Source organism: Scyliorhinus torazame, chromosome 14, assembly GCF_047496885.1.
Source record: "Scyliorhinus torazame isolate Kashiwa2021f chromosome 14, sScyTor2.1, whole genome shotgun sequence".
NCBI lineage: Eukaryota > Metazoa > Chordata > Chondrichthyes > Carcharhiniformes > Scyliorhinidae > Scyliorhinus > Scyliorhinus torazame.
In genome coordinates, this window is record NC_092720.1 from 133,184,263 (window position 1) to 133,210,997 (window position 26,735).

At 50.4% G+C, this 26,735-nt stretch overlaps 1 protein-coding gene across 2 annotated transcripts in view; it reads right to left on the bottom strand.

The window, feature by feature from the left end:
* The window catches only part of gpc5b (glypican 5b), a 945,490-nt gene that overhangs the window by 363,292 nt on the left and 555,463 nt on the right, over positions 1-26,735 (bottom strand). For both annotated transcript variants that reach the window (XM_072474918.1, XM_072474917.1), the window contains one exon: positions 604-724. In XM_072474918.1, the coding sequence (XP_072331019.1) occupies positions 604-724 (121 nt within the window). The remainder of the gene's footprint in view (positions 1-603; positions 725-26,735) is intronic.

Here is a 26,735-nt window from a genome sequence, read left to right on the forward strand (position 1 = left end):
GGGTTGGTGACAGAGACAGAAAGTTTACAGAGACAGAAAGAAAGACAGAGAACTCAGAAAGGTAGAAGGAAGAGAGAGAGAGAGAGAGAGAGACACACACACCGAGGACCGGAGATAGTGAATATTAAAAGCCAGAATGAAAGAGTTTAACGAGACGGGGAGGCAGTTGGAGGGAGAGTGGGCTGAGTAAGACGGAATGACAGAGTGTGCGATAATGCAGTTTTCACAGTGTCAATGCTAATCAGGCAGGCCACAAACATCCACCTGGTGACTTGGCCTTGCCCAGCAACACCAGGCGGCTTATTTGCGGATATTTTTTGGCTCTCAGATGGTCACTCATGCTGTGCCAGGAGGGGCAGTGAGGTATGAGGACAACACCAGTAGCACTGTAAAGTCATTGGGCATCGATTGGGCACTGGCGGTTTCCTTGGAGGAAGGAGAGAACTGGTATATAACGATCAAAAATCAGCATCATGAAAATGCTGAGAACCCTATCACACCTTGAATACCTTTGCCTGATTTTTCCAGTTCGACCGCGTGGCTGAGATACTAGATGACAGTTTGGTATTGCCTGTAAGTAAGATGTGGGTCTGAGCATCTTACCGTGTCTACATACAGGAGCTTGTCAACGACTTTCTTCACCAGCGAGTCAGGTCCTCGGACTTTCACTTCTGGGTTGTTCACCTGTTCTTTCAGTCCGTTCCCAACCACCCTATTTGTGTAACTGGAAACAAGAACAAGATATTGAGATTCCAGAAGACAGTAGATAATAAAGATAAATAATTACATGTAAATAATGACTTATTTGTTTTTTCCAATAGTGAGTCTCTTCCCTTGGAGTGTAAAGCCAGTGAAGGATTAATAAGAACCATAAGAAATAGGAAGAATACACTATAGGATCCACTGAACCCGATTTTTCATTGAATCTGACCATGGTTGATCGTTGGCCTTAACCCCAATATCCCACCTGCTCTCCATATCCCTAGGTTCCCGAGAGACTCAAAATACATCTATCTCGGCTTTAATGTACCCTATGATCAAAGAAACCTCTCTCTGGGGTAGAGAATTCCATACAATCGTACCTCTCAGAATGGAGACATTTCTCCTCATCCCATTCCTAAGTGATTGTCAAAAATGGGAACTCCGCTGTGTCAGCTACATCTCTCAAAGATTAATCCGAAGAATGACCAGTTAAACTACATCGAGTGCTGCTGGATGAAGGAGGAATGTTAACTCAAGCAATTTGCAACTCGCTTCCAAAGTAACACTAGGGCAGCTGTCGGCTCAGCTTAAAGGAGGCATGTCTGGCCGAAAGTGACAGCCTAGATAATGGGCTCAACCTCTTGAATTGGGACTTGAATCCGATATGTCGGGTACAAGGTAATCCGATATGTAGGATACACAACAATCTAGTATGTGGGATACACAGCAATCCAATATGTAGGATACACAACAATCTGATATGTAGGATACACCACAATCCGATATGTAGGAAACACCACAATCTGATATGTAGGATAAACAAACAATAATTCAATATGTAGGATACACAACAATCCAATTCATAGGATAAATAACATTCTGATATGTAGAATACACAAGAATTTGATATGTAGAGGACACGATTGTAAAAAGGTACTTTCACGGAATTAATTCGGTAACACAAAAGGTATTTTTTAAGAAGAATTGTATAGCTGCCTCATGGCTGTAGTTAGCTCCCCAACATTTCTCTGCCTAAGAGGACCCCATCCCCTGGGGGTGATTCCATACTCTGACTCCCCATTGGTCACCCACTTGACCATTACTTTGCTCTGTTGCCCTTAAAGGGACAATCACCACATCCCTTCCCCTTTCAGACCTTTATACAATCTTCAATAACTAATTTACTCGGTCCTAAATACTAACTAAACATTATGTACATGAGTTGGACAATAATAAATGGAATCTCTGAGGGGTTTTTGTGTTCTTTGTAGAACAGCGTAATTCTGTTGTCTGAGATGCTTCCACAGGATCGACATTAACAGGAATTGTAATAATTGATACCTCTTCTGGCACAGGCAGTTAATCACTATTTTCCCCCACGGAGACATCAGTTATGTCGATAACTGGTCGATCAGGTACTTCGGTACACTGGGCTAAATCGCTGGCTTTTAAAGCAGACCAAGGCAGGCCAGCAGCAGGGTACCAGCCTCCCAGAACAGGCGCCGGAATGTGACGACTAGGGGCTTTTCACAGTAACTTCATTGAAGCCTACCTGTGCCTAAAAGCGATTTTCATTTCATTTTCATTTCATTATGGGTTCTAAAACATATGATGGCAATACAAACTGTAGAGCATCTCCCTATTTTGGTCCAAGTGTTTACGAATGATCTGTTCCTCCATGTCTACTTGGTATAAAATGGGTCCAGTCTCAGAGACAATTATTCCAGGGATCCAACTTGGTCCACGAGTGAAGTTTCTCATGTATATCACTCCATTTACCATAAATCATGCTGTACTATGTAAATCATGGCTTGCATTCTGATTACCTTTCCACCCTCCCTGGCAGTCTTGTTCTGAGGCAAGGTCTCTGTTATAAGCCGATCGTAGGCCACTGTGTGTCTGTACCTCAGAGTCCCTGTGGCCTCACCCGAGTACAATCTCCATAGATGAGGGGGCAGAGCCACCTCCTTATTCCAGGGGTCTCTGGGACATAAATACCCCGGCCCAGGAGACCCTTCCGAGAGTAGGAGGTGTAATATTATGGGTGAAATAAATTTGAGCTTCCTTGTGGTCGCTTCCTGGAACTTTCCAGTCTCATTAACAGTTCTGCTGGTGGAGCTACGGTTGTTGTATGTGGAGTGGTACAATAGCTAAGGAGGAATTGTGAGATTTTGGTCTCCGAGATTCCTCCTGATAGCTTCTTTAGGCCAGAATTGGAAGTTTGGACAGCTCTCTTGGCTTATCCAGTTAATGCTGGGTGGTAAGGTGCTGTTCTAATGTGTTTAATCCCATCGTGAGCAGTGAAGTTTTGAAACTCTGCACTTACGAATATGGTTCCATTGTCTGATGCCATGACTTCAGGTTATCCGGGAGTTGAAAAGCATTGGTGTAATCTTTCGATGGTGGCATTTGATGTAGGTGACTTCTCCTCAAAAATGTCCATCCATTTAGAGTGTGCATCAATCACGAGCAAAAACATTGTGCCCAGGAATGGACCGACATAATCAATTTGGAGTGGCAGATGCTACATGAGTTTTGTTTTGTTTTATTTAATGTGTTGATCGCCAAACTTTGGTTTTCAACTGTCCTGTGAATAAAGTTGGCAAGTGGCTTCCACACCAACAGCACCCATTATAAACTGTGAAATTGCACCTCGTTGGCTGAAAAATGCTTTGGGAATTTATTGATGCTTTGTAATGTGCTTTATGCAAAGCAGGTTCTATTTTTACCACAGTGGAGGAATCACAGGCATCACCGCAATTGGACCACTGCACTCAGCCAAATCTTTTGTCTTCACATTGTGATATCATGTAGAATGTCTAGTAGAGAAAAGGTTAATGTAATATCATAATCGACCACTAGATGGAGCTGGGAGCAGACCTAGAAAAAGGACTGACTCTCAGACTTCTGGGAGAGTGTAGGAGAGAGCAGAGTACGTTATTCTGGGGTTCAAAAAACGTTATTCTGGGGTTAGAGCCTCTGATGGACGTTTTCTACCCATTCAGCCTATGGATACGGAAGTGAGATGCAGTGCCCCTAATCTGGGACCTTCTTGAAATCAAACAGTTGAGCAGAGATTCAGGAATTAAATCACTAGGCTTCCTGCAATGGTTTAAATGCTCTGTGAGTGAATAATTGAGTCAGGATAGAGTCAACGCATTGCGAAGATATTCGAGACATGTTTGACAATGAAGCAGAAACTGCTGACTGGATATGTCTCTACGAGGCTCGCCCCACTTGTCGGAGAATGGATTTTAACTTAACCCTAAACCACTCTCGATTTGAAAAGATAACTGCAATTCAATACAGCTGGACCACTCGTACTGACAAGAGGGCCGTTGAGATGACTCGAGGTGCGGTACAAAAGCCAGCATTCAAACAAACACATTACTTCATCAAATATTTAAAAGAATTACTCGAGTCCAACCACTGCTGCTGCTTTCCCATCTTAAAAGCCTTTCCCTTGGAGATTTGTATAAAATAGTGGAGGCTGATTAACGGTCTGACAAGCTTCAACAGCCAAATAGAGGAATTAGTCCAAGATGGTGGAATTGTTATATGGGCTTCCACAGGACCATAATGAGCCGGAATTCCGTTCTCCAGGTATTGCGACTGCCTGGAACAGGGTGCAAACCCTGAACCATCTGATTCAGTGACAGAAATGTTACCGCAAAGCAAAAAGCTTTCTCTTCCACCGTGCCGAACAGCATTGGAACGCAAAGCTGCTCAAACCGTCTTCTGTGCCGATGTAAACAATGCTGAATTATCTGGGATAGAAAACGCAAAAGCAACTTCACTTACACAAGTTCAGTCACTCCACACGCATTGGGCTTTGCTACTTTTGCTATTTCTTCAAATGATGCTTGATGGGGGAAACATACATCAATATATCTTATATTGCTTTTTGGTGGATTTTGTGCCCTACATGTCTCATAGGGCAGCACGGTAGCACAGTGGTTAGCACTGTGGCTTCACCGTGCCAGGGTCCCAGGTTCGATTCCCCGCTGGGTCACTGTCTGTGCGGAGTCTGCACGTTCTCCCTGTTTCTGCGTGGGTTTCCTCCGGGCGCTCTCATTTCCTCCCACAGGCCAAAGACATGCAAGTTAGGTGGATTGGCCATGATAAATTGCCCTTAGTGTCCAAAAAGGTTAGGAGGGGATAGGGTGGAAGTGAGGGCTTAAGTGGATTGGTGCAGGCTCAATAGGCCGAATGGCTTCCTTCTGCACTGTATGGTCGATGTTCTATATCCCACCAATCTCTCTGGAATTTTGCATGATCAGGACTCAAAGGTATTCAAAAGCAGGTTAGTCTGTCAGTATCTTTGTTTTTTTAAATACATTTAGAGTACTCAATTATTATTTTCCATTTAAGGGGCAAATTAGCGTGGCCAATTCATCTACCCTGCACATCTTTTTTGGGTGGTGGGGTGAGACCCACGCAGACATGGGGAGAATGTGCAAACTCCACACGGACAGTGACCGGGGTCAGGGATCGAACCCAGGTCCTCAGTGCTGTGAAGCAGCAGTGTTAATCACTGTGCCGCCCCTATAATTTTCATTGTACCGAGGAGATCGCCAACATTCATTTGACCAACAGATGCATCTTGATGCAATTAGTTCAATCACATGATGCACTTGGCAACCTTTGCACTGAATGTGCGAAATGTAAACGTGGTAAAATGGCATCCAGGAGGAAGGAGATCTTGCTTTACTCGGTTCCTCGCACGCATGAATCAGCAATAGAGGTGTCAAATTTTCAGCTTCAGTCAGATGAAAGAGAGATGGAGGAAGAAGAATGTGTTTCATTGAAGCTTGGCCTGATCAATGGGAGAAAGAGAAAGCGGGGAAGTACAGAATTCAACGGATTGAATCTGTATCCTGCCATCACAGTGACCTCCTCGACAGTATCATAGACTGACACAGCATAAGAGATCCTTCAGCCCATCATGCATGGTCCGTCTCTTTGTGGAGCTCTTCAATTAGTTCTACATCTTCGCCTCTCTCCCCAATGACCTTGCAAAGTTTTCCCAAGGGAAAGGCTTTTAAGATGGGAAAGCAGCAGCAGTGGTTCGACTCGAGTAATTCTTTTAAATATTCTCTCGTGAAATGTGCTATTATGTTGGCTTCCACCAGCAAGTTTCAGATCATGACAACCCGCAGTATGAAAACATTTTCCCTTCTGTCAGCTCTGCTACTGTTGCCAATCACCATAAGTCTGCCTCCTCTGCTTGTCAACTCTTCTGCCACCAGGAGCAGTTGCTTCTCAGTCGTTCTGTCAATACCTGTCATGATTTTGAACAACTTTATTAAATCTCCTCCTAACCTTCTCTGTTCTAAGGAGATCAATCCCAGCTTCTCCAGTCCCTCCATATAATTGAATTCCCTCATCCCTGGTATCATTCTAGTGAATGTCCCCTGCACCCTCTAGAAGGCCTAAAATATTCTGCCCAGAATTGGACAGAATGGGCGGGATTCTCCGAAATGGAGGCAGAGTGTCCACGCCGTTGCAAACCCCGTCGCGTTTTACGACGGCGTCAACAGGCCGCTCCCATGTCGAATTCTGGCCCCTACAGGGGGCCAGCACAGTGCTTGAGTGGTTCACGACACTCCAGCCGCAGATCCCGGCGTGAACTGGGTGCCGCGGGATCCGCGCATGCGGTGTTGCGCTGGCGCCAATGATGACATGCACAGTGGCGCCGGTGCCAACCGACGCATGCGCGGTAACTTCGCGGAGCGTTCTGGCCCCTCACCAACATGGCGCCGGGGTCTGGGGCCGGTCGCGCAAGGAAGTAGGCCGGGGGGTGGGGGGGGGGGGGGGTAAGAGGCACCGCGATCGGTGAGCCCTGATCGCGGTGGGCCAGACCCCATCGGAGCCCCCCCCCCCCCCCACAGGCCGCCCCCCAAGCCTTCGCGACGAGTACCCGTTGGCAGCGACCAGGTGTGGACGGTGCCGGCGGGACTAGGCCATTTACGTGCGGCCGCTTGGCCCATCCGGGCCGGAGAATCAGCGGCCTTGCCGCGGATAGCGACTGGCGCCAAACGCGCCGGTGCGAACGACGCCAGCCGGCGCCGCACGAAAAAATGGCGCGAACGCCAATTCTCCCAACCGGCGCGGCTTCGGAGAATCCCGCCCTAGAGGGATTTTTTAAATACCTTTCTCATTTTGTCCTGCTAACTTTAAGTCTTGTGTATAGACACTCCTAGGTCTGTCTTGTAAGATACTTGAGTTGTATATACTTTTATAAAGGCGGCACGGTGGCGCAGTGGTTAGCACTGCTGACTCACGGTACCGAGGAGCCGGGTTTGATCCCAGCCTTAGTTCACTGTCCGTGGGAAGTTTGCACATTCTCCCGTGTCTGCATGGCTCGCACCCCACAACCCAAAAAGATGTGCAGGCCAGGTGAATGGGCCACACTAAATTGGAAAAACAGAATTAGAAAACTCAAAAAGAAAAAAAAGTGTATATTTTTAAAGAGAATAAATTTACATGATTAAGGATTTGCTTTTCCTTTCTTAGTAATAAAAGCTTGGAGTTAATTAAAGTAGCTGGAAATAGCAACATGGCTAAACAATTTTAATTCCCATTGGGTTAATGGGTCAGGCTACAACTTAACTGATGGTGCTGTTTCGGTTTTCTGAAAGTAAGTGTTGATGCTCCCTGATGTTTTCAGTGGCTGCATTGTGAAAGAACCAACCAGGGCAGTCTTGAGACAGGGAGAGGGGCAATAGGCCAGGAAGATAAACAAGTTGGAATCGGATGCCAACGAAGGCAACACAAAGATAGGTAGGAAAGTAAATTGTGAAGAGGACGTAAGGAGGCTGGAAAGGGACATAAAGAGGATAAGTGAATGGGGAAAAAGTCTGCCGAATGGAGTAGAAATGTGGGCAAATGTGAAATTGTCCATTTTGACACAAAGAATAAAAAAGAAGCTTATTATTTAAATAGTGGGAGACTGCAAAGCTCTGATATGTAGAGGGATCTTGGCGTCCTTGTTTATGACTCACAAAAGGCTAGTATGCAGGTACAGCAAGTAATTAGGAGAGTGATGCACTATCAATTACTACAAAGACAAAAGTAGTGAATAATCAAGGCTTTATTGAGCAAAGATGTGTGGCCTCCTGTAGCTGGAACCAGAATGGGAGCAGCACCGGCGAGCACACACATTTATACGCCGCCTACTGGGCGGAGCCAGCAGGCAGGGATTTACCCATGTACCTCTAGTACAGGAGTCTTACCGTACTACATCTAATACAGTTAGTGGTGACTACCACCGAGAGCTAATAGAATGTTATTGTTTGTTGTGAGGGAAATTGATTACAAAAGTAGGGAGGTTACGCTTCAGTTGTACAGGGCATTGGCGTGACCACTGTTGCATTAAGTCACAGATTAAAGCCACTTTTACATACAAACTTATGAAATTGATAGGCAACACACACCCACATGCCTTTCCTTTGGCCAGCCATGAACCGGTACAGCTCCTACTTAGAATGCTTGGAGACAGCACCCACCATAAACATGATCTGATAGTGTCCCATTCTGCTGGCTCCTTACACCCTTAACCCATGACAATGTCAACTGGCTGGGATTGTGGATTGTTGTTGACACGACAAGAGCCACTGACACTGATGTACATCATGCCACATATTAAAATCACCATTGACAGACAATATTATATGATCTGCATCTGTACTGCAAGCTGAGATACAGATCTTAACCAGACATTTACCCAACTGTTTCTGACAGCAGCTTTTGACAGCAGGTTAAATAATTTTTGAATGGAATCTACTGCACAGATCTGTAATTCTGGGCCAACGCCAACCTCGTCATCCTGGTTGTAGATTTTACATTTTGTTCGTATTCACTAGTCCTCCAATAATGATAACCTATCAGTGTCTCCACATGAATCGGAGGTGTGAATGTCAAGAGGTACAGGCAGGAGAGACCCACTATTGAACAATGCAATGTCAAAAAATATTGAGGTTCTCACTGCTTTAATTAAACTTGCTGGCATGAAAATGGCATGACGTGACCGTCTCAACATCCCCACTTCCTGTTCCTGAGCTCAGTCACTGCACTGCTTCAGTCCCTTGTGTATGCTTGGTGCATTATCAATTACGACGAGACGAGTGTCGAGTGTAATCAAGGCTTTATTAAGCAGAGATGTGTAGCCTCCTGCAGCTGCTGCCGAAATGGCTGCAGCTCGGTGAGCACACACATTTATACTCCGCCTACTGGGCGGAGCCAGCAGGCAGGGATCTACCCCCGTACCTATAGTACAGGAGCCTTACCGTATTACATCTCGTATGTGATATATACAACAGTGGTGACTACCACAATGCTGTCAACATGTTTGATGGTTATCATCTGGCCCACAAGGTTGATGTAATCAGCATATTTTGTAATATGACTGGGAGGCGTTCTTGTCCATAATACAGTGACTGCAAATGTTCTCCTTATCTATGCAGCGCTTCGTAATGTATTGGCGTTGTTAAGGGCACATTAAATGAACGTAATTTTGTTTTAATTTTCCCGTTCCTTCTTCCTCCCCCAGAGCGCCTGGCTTTATGAATGCCAGTCAAACTCCTGAATCACTATCTGACTGGGTGGAGCCTTCTGCTCCCAGACTCTCAAAAATCATCCTCCCTTCTTCTGCAGGAGTGTTCATTTTCTTTCATTGCTGGAAAAACGAAAGTGAAAGGGAAAGCTCCGGGATAGATTGAAGGGTAAGAGGAGGGTCAGGACATAATAGGCCTTTAGTTATGGGTTTGTAGCACCGTCAATATGACGCGAGGCAGGTTGAGGTAATGTCAATTGAAGGCTTTATTAATCAGAACTTTATCCCCAGCAGCGTGGTTACAGAATGCAGCTGCTGAGGGAAATGGAGGGAAAAGCTGGGTTCTTATACCGGCATTTCTGGGTGAAGTCCAGTAGGTGGCAGATCCTATCAGGACCTGGCACCCCTCCACCAATAGCCTGTCGACACGTGGTGTACCGTATTACCCCTAATACATACCACCACATTCATCCCTTGTTGAAAAAAAACCCGGCGGGATGGTGGTTCGCATGGTGGTAGGGGTTTACAGAGTTGGTACTGTGCCGTAACTTTGAACAAAACACAAAATTATCGCTTCAACTGGGCCAACGGGCCAACCAGGGTCGGCATGATGCCATAACTATAACAAGACACAATAACTGAAAACGTTGAGAGTTAAAGTGATTCGATGAGCCGGATGGGCGCCCTGGTCGTCCTTTCCGATCGTCTCGGGCATGGTGGGGATGGCGCTGGCTCAAGTCCCGTCGACTCTGGGAGCGTAGCGCTGTCCCCTGTGTCCTTACTCCTGGGCGGGTCTGGGAGGAGAACCGAACCCCCTGGGAAGGGGGTGGCTGCGGGATGAACCGGCGGGAGTGAGGAGGTGGTGATTGGCGTTGGGGGGTGTGGGTAGCTCCGGCGATCGCCAGATCTCGCAGGGAGACTGTGTCCTGTCGGCCATCGGGGTACTCCACATAGGCGTATTGCGGGTTGGCGTGAAGGAGATGCACCCGTTCCACCAACGGATCTGACTTGTGCGCCGGCACATGTTTCCTGAGCAGAATGGGTCCCAGAGCTGCTAGCCAGGTCGGAAGTGGCGTTCCAGAGGAGGACTCCCTAGGAAAGAGGAGGAGGCACTCGTGAGGCGTTTGATTCGTGGTGGTGCACAGCAGGGACCGGATAGAGTGAAGGGCATCCGGGAGGACTCCCTGCCAACGGGAAATTGGGAGACTCCTAGACCGGAGGGCCAGCAGGACGGCCTTCCAGACCGTTCCATTCTCCCTATCTACCTGCCCATTCCCCCGGGGGTTGTAACTGGTCGTCCTGCTCGAGGCTATTCCCCTGCTGAGCAGGAATTGACGCAGTTCGTCACTCATAAAGGAGGACCCCCTGTCGCTATGGATATAGCCGGGGAAACCGAACAGTGTAAAAATGGTACCGAGGGCTTTAATGACCGTGGACGCTGTCATGTCGGGGCAGGGGAAGGCGAAAGGGAAACGGGAGTATTCGTCAACGACGTTCAGGAAGTACGCGTTGCGATCGGTGGAGGGGAGGGGGCCTTTGAAATCCAAACTGAGGCGTTCAAAGGGTCGAGAGGCTTAACCAGGTGGGCTCTATCTGGCCTGAAAAAGTGCGGTTTGCACTCAGCGCAGATCTGGCAGTTTCTGGTGACTGTTCGGACGTCCTCGACGGAGTAAGGGAGGTTGCGGGCCTTAAGGAAGTGGTAGAAACGAGTGACCCCCAGGTGGCAGAGGTCGTCGTGGAGGGCTTGTAGATGGTCCACTTGTACATTGGCACATGTGCCGCGAGATAGGGCATCGGATGGCTCGTTCAGCTTTCCGGGACGGTACAAGATCTCATAATTGAAGGTGGAGAGTTCGATCCTCCACCGCAAGATCTTGTCGTTTTTGATCTTGCCCCGCTGTGCATTATCGAACATGAAGGCAACCGACCGTTGGTCAGTGAGGAGAGTGAATCTCCTACCGGCCAGGTAATGCCTCCAGTGTCGCACAGCTTCCACTATTGCTTGTGCTTCCTTTTCCACTGAGGAGTGGCGGATTTCTGAAGTGTGGAGGGTTCGGGAGAAGAAGGCCACGGGCCTGCCTGCTTGGTTGAGGGTGGCCGCCAGAGCTACATCCGATGTGTCGCTCTTGACCTGGAAGGGGAGGGACTCGTCAATGGCGCGCATCGTGGCCTTTGCGATATCCGCTTTGATGCGGCTAAAGGCCTGGCATGCCTCTGTCGACAGGGGAAAAGTAGTGGACTGGATTAGCGCACGGGCCTTGTCGGCGTATTGTGGAACCCACTGGGCGTATTAAGAAAAGAAGCCCAGGCAACGTTTCAGGGCTTTGGCACAGTGGGGGAGAGGGAACTCCATGAGGGGGCTCTTGCGTTCAGGGTCGGGGCCTATCACTCCATTACGCACGACGTAGCCCAGGATGGCTAGACGATCGGTGCGGAACACGCATTTTTCTTTGTTGTAAGTGAGGTTCAGGGCGTGAGAGGTCTGGAGGAATTTTTGGAGATTGGCGTCGTGGTCCTGCTGGTCGTGGCCGCAGATGCTGACGTTGTCGAGATACGGGAACGTGGCCCGTAAACCGTGCTGGTAAACCATTCGGTCCATCTCTCGTGGAAGACCGAGACTCCGTTCGTGATGCCGAATGGAACCCTTAAAAAGTGGTATAACCACCCGTCTGCTTCGAAGGCAGTATAGTTGCGGTCACCGGAATGGATGGGGAGCTGGTGGTAGGCGGACTTGAGGTCCACGGTGGAAAAGACCTTGTACTGTGCAATCCGATTGACCATGTCGGATATGTGGGGGAGAGGGTACGCGTCTAGCTGAGTGTACCTGTTGATGGTCTGACTATAGTCGATGACCATCCTCTGTTTCTCCCCGGTCTTAACGACTACCACCTGGGCTCTCCAGGGACTGTTGCTAGTCTGGATGATGCCTTCCTTCAGCAGCCTCTGGACTTCGGACCGGATAAATGCTCGGTCCTGGGCGCTGTACCGTCTGCTCCTTGTGGCGACGGGTTTGCAATCCGGGGTGAGGTTCGCAAACAAGGAAGGCGGTTCAACCTTGAGGGTCGCGAGGCCGCAGACAGTCAGTGGGGGTCTAGGGCCGCCAAATTTAAATGTTAAACTCTGGAGGTTGCATTGGAAGTCCAACCCTCGGAGTGTGGGCACACAGAGATGGGGGAAGACATACAGCCGGTAATTTCGGAACTCCCTCCCCTGCACCGTGAGGTTAGCGATGCAGAACCCCGTGATCTGAACGGAGTGGGATCCCGCCGCCAGCAACATTTTCTGGGTGCTTGGCTGAATTACGAGGGAACAGCGCCTTACCGTGTCCGGATGAATGAAGCTCTCCGTGCTCCCAGAGTCGATAAGACACGGCGTCTCGTAGCCATTCACTAGGACTGCAGTGGTTGCAGTCTGGAGCGTCCGGGGTCGCGACTGGTCGAGGGTCGTCGAAGCCAGACGTGGTTGTTGAAGTTGAACATCGTAATCAAGCAGCATGTGGCCGTCTGTGTCGGGGTCCTTCAGCCAAGATGGCGGCGTCCACGGATCGAGCGCAGTCGGGGGTGGACAAAATGGCGGCGCCCATCTCTCCCTTGTGGCGTCCGGGGTCCAAAATGGCGGAGTCCGTTGGTCGCACGTGGATCGCTGGGGGGGCTGGGTCTGTGGTCCCGTTTCTTCCCCGGAGATAGCGGCGACCCCGCGGGACTTACACACCGTCTCGTAGTGGCCCTTCTTCCCGCAGCATTTGCAGGTAGCCGCGCGGGCCGGGCAGCGCTGCCGAGGGTGTTTCGGCTGGCCGCAAAAATAGCAGCAGGGCCCCCCCGGTTGGTCTGGTGTTTTGGCGGCGCAGGTTTGCGGGGGTGGGGGGGGTGTCGGAGAGTCAACCGCAGCAGGGGTCCACGGAGCCCAAGGGGCTGTAGTGCGGTCAGGGGCATAGGCGCGGGCGTTACGCGAGGCCACATCGAGGGATGCCGCCAGGGCCCGAGCTTCTGTAAGACCCAGAGATTCTTTCTCCAGAAGCCGCTGGCGGATCTGGGAAGAGGCCAAACCTGCCACATACGCATCGCGGACCAGGAGCTCTGTGTGTTCACTCGCTGTTACCGCCGGGCAGTTGCAGTTTCGACCCAGGATCTGCAGGGCGTCATAAAACTCGTCCAGCGATTCCCCCGGAAATTGCCGTCGTGTGGCGAGCTGGTAGCGAGCAAAAACCTTGTTGGCGGGCCAGATGTAGATATCCTTCAGCGCGGCGATGGCACCAGTGAAACCGTCCTCGTCCTCGATAAGGGAGTAGACGTCAGGACTCACCTTGGAATAGAGGACCTGCATCTTCTGTTCGTCTGTCGGTGTGTCGGGGGCCGTTCGGAGGTAGCCCTCAAAGCATGCCAGCCAGTGCTTGAAAATAGATGTCGAATTAGCTGCTTGGGGTGCGATGCGCAGGCACTCTGGGGTGATTCGGAGCTCCATGTTCCCACGTTGTTTTCTTCAATTTAAATTCTGCTTAATAAATTGTAGCACCATCAATATGACGCAAGGCAGGTTGAGGTAATGTCAATTGATGGCTTTATTAAGCAGAACTTTATCCCCAGCAGCGTGGTTACAGAATGCAGCTGCTGAGGGAAATGGAGGGAAAAACTGGGTTCTTATACCGGCATTTCTGTGTGGAGTCCAGTAGGTGGCAGATCCTATCAGGACCTGGCATCCCTCCACCAATAGCCTGTCGACACGTGGTGTACCGTATTACCCCTAATACATACCACCACAGGGTTTCATGCCAACAGGATCCAAGCTGGTCGATGAAGCCAAAACCAAGGCACAGAACCTTTCTTTATGACTTGGTTCAGTCTCACAGATCTCCTTCCACTCAACCCAGTGTCCCAGACATCCCCTATTTCTGTGTGTTTTGAATTGAATCAATAGAATATCAGATTTCAGGGTGATGGCGGGAAAGTGGGGGGGGGGGGGGGGGGCGGGGGGGGGGAAAAAGGTGACAATCCCTTAAAAGGGCACTGCAAAAAATATAACATTTACAAAAGGAAAATTATCAAACTAAAATATAATTCCCCAGGTTGATGATGCCGCACCATCCTTCTTACACCCACCGGTTGCACAAGCCTCAAGCGTACCATTGGACACCGCGTGCCAACAGAGCCGTGGCAGAGGGGCAGATAGCCAGGTCGGATGGTCCCCTCGACCACCTGCTGCCTAGACCTGTTGATGGCCACCTTGGCCAGGCCCAGGAGCAGGCTTATGAGAAGGTCCTCCTCCCTACCCACCCCCTCCACATTGGGTGGGCAGGAGCGTGAGGCTGACGTGCAGCCAATTGAGGAGCAGCCCTTTGAAAGAATTTAAAAATGGCTGCAACCTCAGGAAATCTAAACATGGAAGGCAGACTCTACTTGACCGCAGGAAGCACCCACAGCCTGGGAGTCTGTGAACCACCTCAACCTTCTATTGCACAAGACTGCTGCATGCACCACCCTCCCGCCAGATCCCCGATGGAAAAGGGAAGAACTCCCATACAGAGTGTCCTCCACTGGGGACCTCTGTCACTGCAGGACAAAATGCAATGGTATGTAGTCCCTATTTATGTTTGTTCAAAGACAATTAATATCCATAACCTGTTTTTCTTAACCTTAACTGTGTAATTAATGAGACATTATCGTTCCCACTGTTACGACCAATGTAGTTCTGTAACTGTCCAACATGAGTTGAGGCAATGAAGAGCCCAAAGTGCTGATGGGGCAGACAATTTACACCTCAGTCAAGTGATTGCTAGGGTGCGTTGCAGTGGAGAATGTTTCACCTTCCTAACCTCAGTATTCCCAATGCTAACGTGGGAACAGTCTGGGAATGAAAGCTGAGACTTTCCTGCCCTGTATCTTCAACTTGAACAACATGTTTCTGCCCCAAGTGCCACTTCCACTTTGTCCTTGTGCAATCCAAGAGGATTGATTCCCAACTCTCAATGTTAAAATCTCAATTCTGCCTGTGAGGAGGGAAACAGTCTCATTGGGGGTGTTGTGTCATGGGGTACCATTCCCGGCTACTACCCAGTCCTGCCACAATATTACCAGCGGAGAAGCTGACGGGAGGTCCACTCGCCGCCCATGGGCCAATAGAAGCCCTTAAGTGACCAATTAATGGCCACCTAAGGGACTCATCCAGATGCCTCTGGGATTTTACCCATGTCAGGAGAGGCCCACGTCGAGACGGTTTTACTTGAGACGCAGGTAGCTGATCAAGGGGTCGGGAGTTACCTCCTTTATGGGCATCCTGTGCCTATTGTGCCGGTGGGATAAACATGGTCTCTGCCGCCAATCTAAATGCCGCGTACACATTGGCTGCAGAGATGAGTGTACTTGACTTTGATCAGCTGCGATAGTGGAGTCACTCATTGGATGAGCAATGCCCATTCAGAAGTTGTGACTCTTTAGACAACAACTTGACACATAACCTCTGTTGAAAAAATAACCCTCCATTTTAATTTCTGAAGTAATTCCATTTCCAATCTGCTCAGTGCTTTTAACTACAAAAGCAAAAATATGGCAGATGCTGGGAAGTGTAGCCATCTGGGGCGGCCACTTACAAGAAGAAACATGGACGTTCGCAAAGCCTAAAGGGAAATATGGACAATGTAAGATTCAGGCAGGCACAGAGCCTGAATGTATATTTGTGAGCAGAGAACCCAGACAGCATCGAAACTCCCAACCGATTATCATTTAATGGCCCATCTCCGTAAGACAAAGGATAGATACTCAGGTAACCGATACAAGCCCAGACATTTCAGCACCACTCACTTTACTCAGGAAGCATAAACAGCAGGGTCAATGACCGCTTAGGACACGCCCAGCCATCAAGGCACCCGCCCCTTTATTGGCTCAGATCGAAGGCAGTGATCGAGAACTGCCCAATTAATTGGGTCCAAACCTAAGGACCGCCCAAAAGAGTGCAAAACTCCCCAAGGATAAAGAGAGACACTGCCATGTGTTCGGTCTCTTTTGGACCTGGCGTTCCGGCAACGGCCATCTCCAATCGCAGCACCACGACCAGGAGCAAGTTCAAGTTCAACGCTCGCTACCAGACGGGTGAGCCTAGCTGAACCGCAATTACTCTTCCAGATCCAGCCGATCCAGATTCGAACAAAGGCCACTGTTCCTCTGACCTAAGCCAGGTGCCTGAAGTTAAGTACAGGTTGTCATAGTTGTTAGGTGTAGTTTAGCTCGTAGCGTTTATGTTGCATGTGTAAGTTAATCTTCTGTGTAAATAAAGTACCATTGATCTTGAACTAACTAACTGGTTGTTTGGCTCTTTGATCGATACCCGGTTCAACCTTGTGGCGGTATCATTTGATACCTGGTGACTCTGAGAGCATATCATATCACTATCTAGATAAAAGAAGGGCAATCTTATTGACTGCCATATTTACAGCAAGCAAAAAAAGGCAACAGAAGATGAAATAAAAACAGAAAACTGCTGGAAATATTCAGCAGGTTAGGCAGCATCTGCGAAGAGAAACAAAGTTAACACTTCATGCTGAGATTACCTTTCACCAGAACCGGGTTCTGGTCACTACTGCTGAAAAAATAAATCTCTCCTATTTGTTTGGAATATACTGACCTTCCTTTCACTGGAAACAATTTCTCCTTATGTTACCACCACAGCAGATCTTATCGCTGAGGAAGCCAAACATATTGTTAATTGTGAAAATGAGGGGGATGAGCTACTGACCCCAAAAGCATAGAATTCCAGTCGCACCCTTAGAATTTAAAACATTAAAAGATTTATTAAAAAGAAGAAAAACTTAAGCAAACAAGAATAAAGTTACACTGTTAAAGCAGTCTTGCAGAGCAACGTACAAAACAAATCTGCTTGGTCAAAAGTACATCGGTAAACTACCTTCTTGGCAACAAACCCCTTATGGATTTCTAACCATAAAATTCCAGTAATATTACCCAAGTCAACAAATTGTTGTCATTTTTTTTTTGCCAAGTACATCATTTTATTGCTATTTCCAAATGAAAGAAAATGCTGCTTTGTCACTCGAACCCCGGTAATTACAATTAAAAGAACCAAGAGAGCGTCGAAGGCCATCGTTTGGGGACAGAAAATGTTTTGAGGGTGGGAGGGAGGGAGAGTGGGAGGGAGGGAGGGAGAGAAGGAGGGAAGGAGGGAGGGAGGGAGAGAGGGAGGGAGGGAGGGGGAGGGGGAGGGAGGGGGAGAGGGAGGGAGGGGGAGGGAGGGAGGGAAAGGGAGGGAAAGGGAGGGAGGGAGGGAGAGGGAGAGAAGGACGGAGAGAGGGAGAGAAGGGACGGAGCGAGGGAGAGAAGGGAGGGAGGGAGGGAAAGAGGGAGGGAGGGAGGGAGAGGGGGAGAGGGAGGGAGGGAGAGAGAGAGAGAGGGAGGGAGGGGAATTGTTGTCATTTTAATGAAGGTATAACACACCACTTCTCAAATACTTTGACTCTGATGTGGAATTACAAATGGATGTTCAGAAACAAACTGGGTTTCTACGACAATCGACAATAGTTTCACGGTCATCATTAGAGTTTTAATTATAGATTTGTATTGAATTAAAAATTCATCATCTGTCATGGTGGGATTTGAACCCGAGACCCCAGAGCTTTACACTGTGTTCCTGGATTACTAGTCGAGTGACAATACCACTTCACCACTGCCTCCCCAACTTACACACAGCACAACCTCTCATCACAAATACATCAACCTAACACCTTTAACTTTTCATCTCTTAGCCCTCACAGACAACCTGTCTCTTGTCACCTTCACCTGTTTAGTTAACCCTGGACATGCACGTGTGCATGTGTGTGCTCATACACCCTAACTCCCCAAAGACTGTCCACCACATAGAAGACACAAGCCAGGAGAGTGATGGATCCACTTTCCTGGATCGCTGCAGCTCCAACAACAATCAAGAAAGTTGACACCATGGACAAAGCATCTCGCTTGATTGGTGCCCCATCCATCACCTTTAACATTCACTCCCTCCATCGCCAAGGCGCAGGTCAGCAGTATATACCCTACAGGATGCACTTCAGCAACTCGCCTTGGCTCCTTCGATAGCACCCTCCAAACCTGTGGCTAGCAGACACATGGGAACACCACCATCTACAAGTTTCCCTCCAAACCACTCACCATCCTGGCTTGGAAATATATCGGCGCTCTTTCATTATGGCTGGGTCAAAATCCTGGAACTCCCTCCCTGGCAGCACTGTGGGTGAACCTACACCACAAGGACTGTAGTGGCTCAGGGCGGCAGCTCACCACCACCTTCTCAAAGGCAATTAGGGATGGGCAATAGATGTTTGCTTAGCCAGCGGCACTCACACCCTGTGAAAGAATAAAAAGAAACAAGCCTCTCCAGGATCTCCTTACAGCTGAAGTACCCGAATATCATTTCCACAGCTGGTGAACTCAAATCTGCAGATTGTTCGTCTGTAGCTTAACCTTTGTTGCCAAATAATTGTCACACAAGATGAATAGAAATCAGATAGGTCATAATAAAGCGCTTCAAACATTCAGATACTACTCTGTCCTCACATGTATAATTTCTGAGTCACATGAAAGCTCTCGGGTTTGTCTTCCTTTGTCTCAGAGTTTTGTCTCATTCAATTACTCGGCCTCCCATCTTTCTATGAACTAATCTTCTCCCTCAGAACTCAATTGGGGCTGTTCTGAGCACCTGGTTCGCTGAAAAAACAAACACAACAACAGCTGGGCTGTCAAGACTCGGAGATAGCGGACTTGTTCCTCGCCGGTTCATGTTTGATCCTGCCTCCCTGTTGCAAAGGTAGGTCGTGTGCACCCGTGCAATGGGGCCTTGTCTTTCTTCAGAGCTAGCTGGAAAGCCTTTGTGGTAGTGTTGTTTCAAGCTCAGCAGCACCTGGGCTTTTCTTTTGGATTGGCAGGCTGTCACAGAGGGGGCAGCATGAACAGGTCAGAGGGTCAGCCCCCTGTGGGAAGCCCAGAATGGATAGCCAGAGCTCAAGTACTATAAAACCTATGTCGAAACCACAGCCCCATCTCATGTCCTATTGGATGCCTGCTGTGCTCACCTTTAAATACATTTTGCTTGTTATTCCCGCTCCCCCACCTTCCTGTAATTGATTTTACTGGAAGCAGCGTCTTCCCCTCCGTCCCAGCTATTCTATGAGGACTGGGTATTCTAAGCTGTTGTGAATCAAATCCTCATATATGCGCACTCCAGCAGCAAACAGGTTGGCAGTGGTAATCCTGGCTGCATTTGTTCGGCCACCACTTCCATCCTCTCCCCTCACCCAACTCAAGGATGATGTGGAGATGCCGGCGTTGGACTGGGGTGAGCACCTTGAAGGAACCGTGGTCCGAGAGCTTGTGATTTGAAACAAACCTGTTGGACTTTAACCTGGTGTAAGACTTCTACAACTCAAAGATGAGGGGGGCAAGTTTGGAACTCCTGATGTAGCCTCGGCGAACACAGCAGATGCCGGGTTTCTCACACAAAGAAACGTTTTGATTGTTTACAGATGAGACGCTCAGTTTTCAATAAAATTAAAAGAATCTAATCCACCCCATTATCACAACCTCCTCCAATGTCCACCAACCTCCCCTCCAATCCTCTCCTCCCCTCTTCCATCCACTCGTCCTAATCCTCTGCCTCCTCACGCCAATCATCCACTGCTCTCAAGAGGTTGCCTCTCCCCTCCCCGGTGCCCACCCTCCCCCACTCAAACTGCCCCCCTCCCAAATGCCTGCCAAACTGCACCGTCGACCGTTAGTTGCTCCTTCCCTCCCATGCACCCACCACCCCCCCAACTTTCACCTCCCATCTCCACCATCCCTCCACTCCTACCCCACTGATTGCTCCATCCCTCCTCCCCTTCCCACCATCGCTCTGTCCCTGCCGCTCTCATCCCACTCTTACCATTCCTCCACTCCAATCCCCACATTCCGTCCGACTCCGAACAGCTTTCGGCCCAAGCCTTCCCACAGGCAAATGAGCTGGAAATGATTTAATTTTCCATTTTGGATACATGTTTAAATTCTGCTGCTGTCAAATTTCCTCTGTCAAGGACTCCAAAGGTGTCAGGAATTGATCATCTGTATAATGCGTTAACATTCAGTAATAGATATTTCTATATCAGGCGCTCTTGCTGTCGAACCTCTCGGACTGCTAATTAAGAGTAATGGTGAAATTCTCAGAAAGAGATGGTTAGATTTTCTTTTAAAGACAAGGTTAAACTTTCATTTAGCTGACACAGCAGGAGGGTCAGAATAGGCTAGGCCATCTGGGACAGCCTGAGAAATCCTCTCAGAGCGAGATTGATATCATCCTCAAGATATTTCAAACAGCTGGTGGGGTCATAACAGGGGTTGGCCATTCAGCCCATAGAATCCCTGCAGTGCACAAGGAGGCTATTTGCCCCATCGAGCCTTCACCAACCCTCTGAAAGAGAACTCTACCTCGGCCCACTCCCCCGCCCTATCCACGTAACCTCTCCAAACCTGCCAATCCACCTAACCTGCACATCTTTGACACTAAGGGGCAATTTATCATGACCAATCCACCTAACCACATCTTTTGACTCTGGCAGGAAACCGGAGCAGCCGGTGTAAACCCACGCAAACACACGGGGAGAATGTGCAAACTCCACAGACGGTCACCCAAGGCTCGAATTGAACCTGGGTCTTTGGTGCTGTGAGCCAACAGTGCTAACCACTGTGCCACCATGAGTTGTTCCATCATTAAACTTGTTAAAGGCAGATGTGTACTAAAGACCCTCAATACTCAGACATCACACATAAACATGTCCACTGCTTACACACACTGCTCCGCCCAGTCACACTCCACACACACATACAATGCTCCACGCGCACACACACACACTGCTCCTCGCACACACACACACTGCTCCTCCCTTACACACACACACTGCTTCTCACACACACACTGCTCCTCCCTTACACACACTGCTCCTCACACACACACAAACACTGCTCTGCCCAGTCACACTCCACACACACACACAAACTGCTCCTCTCTCACACACACTACGCCTCACACACACACACTGCTCCTCACACACACACTGCTCCTCCCTTACACACACTGCTCCTCACACACACACAAACACTGCTCTGCCCAGTCACACTCCACACACACACACAAACTGCTCCTCTCTCACACACACTACGCCTCACACACACACACTGCTCCTCACACACACACTGCTCCTCCCTTACACACACTGCTCCTCACACACACTGCTCCTCTCTCACACACACTACGCCTCACACACACACACTGCTCCTCACACACACACTGCTCCTCCCTTACACACACTGTTCCTCACACACACGCACACTGCTCCTCACACACACACACAAACACTGCTCCGCCCAGTCACACTCCACACACACACACACACACACACAAACTGCTCCTCTCTCACACACACTGCTCCTCACACACACACTGTGTAGCGCAACAATTATTCACTCAAGTCGAGAAGTGATTAAGTCAATCGAGGCTTTATTGAGCAAGACTTGTTCCCTGCAGCAGCTCAGTTACAGAATGCGGCTGCTGGGAGATCCCGGGCTCTTATACTCCGCCTTACTGGGTGGAGCCAGCAGGCGGCTGATCCAACCAGGACCCGGGGCCTGTCAGCCAATAGCCTCTTGGCTTCACGGGTACCGTACTACCCCTAATTCACCCCTTGTTAAAAAAGAACTCGGCGGGGTGGTGGTTCGCATGGTGGTAGGGGTTTACAAGGCTGGTCCTGGAACTAATTTTGTACAGTGGCTATTGCATTTAGCCCAACAGTTAACTATGTACAGGTTTTGTCAGAATTATTTACAGATTTTTGTCACGCGGATTCCACGAGTCGAGCGGGTGCCCTGGTCCTCCTTGTCGATCGCCTCAGCCTAGGTGGTGGCGCAGGTGCTGGCTCGGGCACTGTCGTCTCTGGGAGCGTTGCGCTGTTCGTCCCTGTTTCTTTACTCCTGGGCGGGCACAGGAGGAGGACCGATCCACCCAGGAAGGGAGCGGTCGTGGGGTGCGCCGGTGGCAGGGAGGGGGTGATTGGTGTTGGGAGTGTGTGTGTGTTTCCGGCGGGTGCCAGGTCCCGCAGGGAGACCGTGTCCTGTCGGCCGTCGGGGTATGCCCAAGGGTTTGCGTGGAGGAGGTGAACCCTCTTGACCAACAGGTCCGATTTGTGTGCCCGCACATGCTTTCGGAGCAAGATGGGTCCTGGGGCTGCCAGCCAGGTCGGCACCGACGTTCCGGAGAGGGACTTCCTAGGGAAGACAAGGAGGCGCTCGTGAGGTGTTTGGTTAGTGGTGGTACACAGCAGCGACCGGATGGAGTGGAGGGCATCCGAGAGGACTTCCTGCCACCGGGAAACTGGGAGATTTCTGGACCGTAGGGCCAGTAGGACGGTCTTCCAGACCGTACCGTTCTCCCTCTCTACCTGACCGTTCCCCCGAGGGTTGTAACTGGTCGTCCTGCTCGAGGCAATGCCCTTGCTGAACAGGAACTGACGCAGTTCGTCGCTCATGAAGGAGGATCCCCTGTCGCTATGGATGTACGCGGGGAAACCGAACAGTGTAAAGATGGTGCCGAGGGCTTTAATGACTGTGGCCGCTGTCATGTCGGGGCAGGGGATGGCGAAGGGAAACGGGAGTACTCGTCCACCACTGTTGCGGTCGGTGGAGGGGAGGGGGCCTTTGAAATCCAAACTGAGGCGTTCAAAGGGACGGGAAGCCTTTATCAGGTGCGCTCTATCTAGCCTGAAAAAATGCGGTTTGCACTCTGCGCAGATTTGGCAGTTCCTGGTGACTGTACGGACCTCCTCAACAGAATAGGGGAGGTTGCGGGACTTCACAAAATGGTAGAACCGAGTGACCCCCAGGTGGCAGAGGTCCTCGTGGAGGGCTTGGAGGCGGTCTACTTGTGCATTGGCACATGTGCCGCGGGATAGGGCATCGGACGGCTCGTTCAGCTTTCCGGGACGATACAAGATCTCATAGTTATAGGTGGAGAGCTCAATCCTCCACCTCAAGATCTTGTCATTCTTGATTTTGCCCCGCTGTGCATTATCGAACATAAAGGCTACCGACCGTTGGTCAGTGAGGAGAGTGAATCTCCTGCCGGCCAGGTAATGCCTCCAATGTCGCACAGCTTCTACTATGGCTTGGGCTTCCTTTTCCACTGAGGAGTGGCGGATTTCTGAGGCGTGGAGGGTTCGGGAGAAAAAGGCCACGGGTCTGCCCGCTTGGTTGAGAGTGGCCGCCAGAGCTACATCGGTTGCGTCGCTCTCGACCTGGAAGGGGAGGGACTCGTCGATTGCGGGCATCATGGCCTTTGCGATATCCGCTTTGATGCGGCTGAAGGCCTGGCGGGCCTCTGTCGACAGGGGGCAGGTAGTGGACTGGATTAACGGGCGGGCCTTGTCTGCGTACTGGGGAACCCACTGGGCGTAATACGAAAAGAAGCCCAGGCAGCGTTTCAGGGCTTTGGAGCAGTGGGGGAGGGGAAATTCCAAAAGGGGGCGCATGCGTTCGGGGTCGGGGCCTATCACTCCATTGCGCACTACGTATCCCAGGATGGCCAGCGGTTGGTGCTAAAAACGCATTTTTCCTCGTTGTAGGTGAGGTTCAGGGCGTTAACGGTCTGGAGGAATTTGCGGAGGTTGGCGTCGTGGTCCTGCTGGTCATGGCCGCAGATGGTTACATTGTCGAGGTATGGGAACGTGGCCCGCAAACCGTGCTGGTCAACCATTCGGTCCATCTCCCTTTGGAAGACCGAGACTCCGTTCGTGACGCCAAATGGGACCCTTAAAAAATGGTAAAGCCGCCCGTCTGCCTCGAAGGCCGTGTACTTGCGGTCACTCGGGTGGATGGGGAGCTGGTGATATGCGGACTTGAGGTCCACGGTGGAAAGGACCTTGTACTGTGCAATCCGATTGACCATGTCGGATATGCGGGGGAGAGGGTACGCATCGAGCTGCGTGTACCTACTGATGGTCTGACTATAGTCTACGACCATCCTCTGCTTCTCCCCGATCTTCACAACTACCACCTGGGCTCTCCAGGGACTATTGCTGGCCTGGATTATGCTTTCCTTCAGCAGCCGCTGGACTTCAGACCGGATAAACGTCCGATCCTGGGCGCTGTATCGTCTGCTCCTAGTGGCGACGGGTTTGCAATCCGGGTGAGGTTCGCAAACAAGGAAGGCGGTTCAACCTTGAGGGTCGCGAGGCTGCAGATAGTGAGTGGGGGTATTGGGCCGCCGAATTGGAACGTTAAGCTCTGGAGGTTACACTGGAAATCTAACCCCAAGAGAGTGGGAGCGCAGAGTTGGGGAAGGACATAAAGCCTATAATTCTTAAACTCCCTCCCTTGCACCGTTAGGTTCGCGATGCAGAACCCTTTGATCTCTACGGAATGGGATCCCGCTGCCAGGAAAATCTTTTGGGTACTCGGACGAATGGAAAGAAAACAGCGTCTTACCGTATCCGGGTGGATAAAACTTTCCGTGCTCCCAGAGTCGATTAGGCATGGCGCCTCGTACCCGTTGACCAGCACCGGTGTTTTTGCCGTTTGGAGCGTCCGGGGCCGCGATTGGTACAGGGTCACCGAAACCAGTCGTGGTTGTTGCATCGTGGTGTTTTCTTCAAAACCCGTGGAGCCGTCTATGCTGGGTCATTGGCTATCAGCCAAGACGGCGGCGTCCATGGATCGCACGCGGTCGGGGGCGGACAAAATGGCCACCCCCATGAATCGTACGTGGCCAGGGGGTCACAAGATGGCGGCGCCCATCATCCCCGCGTGGTGTCCAGGACCCAAAATGGCAGCGCCCGCGGGCCGCACATGGATCGTTGGGGGGGGGTTGAGTCTGCTGTCCCCATTCTCCCCCGGAGATTGCGGCGAACCCCCGGGACTGGCACACCGCTGAGTAATGCCCCTTTTTGCCGCAGCTCTTACAAATAGCTGAGCGGGCCGGGCAGCGCTGCCTGGGGTGTTTCGCCTGCCCGCAAAAATAGCAGCGGGGCCCACCGGGATGGTCTGGTGCTCTAGCCGCGCAGGCTTGCGGGGGGTGGGGGGTGCTGGGGAGCCGGTCGCAACAGGGGTCCACGGAGCCCAAGGGGCTGCCGCGCGGTCGGGGCTGTAGGTGCGGGCATTTTGTGAGGCCACGTCGAGGGAGGCCGCAAGGGTCCGTGCCTCTGTGAGTCCTAACGAGTCTCTCTCTAACAGTCTTTGGCGAATTTGAGAAGAAGTCATACCTGCCACAAAAGCATCCCTGATTAGTAGCTCCGTGTGCTCGACCGCGCTCACCGATGGGCAGTTGCAGTTCCTTCCCAATATCAACAGTGCGCTGTAGAACTCATCTAGCGATTCTCCGGGGATTTGCCGTCTCGTCGCGAGTTGGTGGCGTGCGTAGACCTGGTTTATGGGCCGAATGTAGACTCCTTTCAGCATGGTGAGCGCCGTCGGGAAATCCTCCGCGTCTTCGATGAGCGTGTAGATCTCCGGGCTCACCCTGGAATGCAGGACCTGATTTTCTGATCTTCCGTGGTCCGGCCGGGGGCCGTTCAAAGGTAAACTTCGAAGCATGCTAGCCAGTGTTTAAACACGGCCGCCGAGTTTGCTGCATGGGGGCTGATTCGCAGACACTCCGGTGCGATCAAGAGCTCCATAGTCTTTTTAAGTCTGCTTAATAAATTGTAGCGCAACAATTACTCACTCAAGTCGAGAAGTGATGAAGTAAATCGAGGCTTTATTAAGCAAGACTTGTTCCCCAGCAGCTCAGTTACAGAATGCGGCTGCTGGGAGAACTCGGGCTCTTATACTCCGCCTTTCTGGGCGGAGCCAGCAGGCAGCAGATCCAACCAGGACCCGGGACCTGTCAGCCAATAGCCTCTCGGCTTCACAGGTACCGTACAACCATAAATACATACCACCACACACTGCTCCTCCCTTACACACACTGCTCCTCACACAAACACTGCTCCTCCCTTACACACACTGCTCCTCACACACACGCACACTGCTCCTCACACACACACACACAAACACTGCTCTGCCCAGTCACACTCCACACACACACACACAAACTGCTCCTCTCTCACACACTGCTCCTCACACACACACACTGCTCCTCACACAACACACTGCTCCTCACACACACACTGTTCCTCACACACACACACTGTTCCTCACACGCAGACACACTGCTCCTCACACACACACTGTTCCTCACACGCAGACACACTGCTCCTCACACGCACACACACTGCTCCTCACACGCAGACACACTGCTCCTCACACGCACACACGGCTCCTCACACACACACACTGCTCCTCACACAACACACTGCTCCTCACACACACACACTGTTCCTCACACAGACACACTGCTCCTCACACGCACACACTGCTCCTCACACACACACACTGTTCCTCACACAGAAACACTGCTCCTCACACGC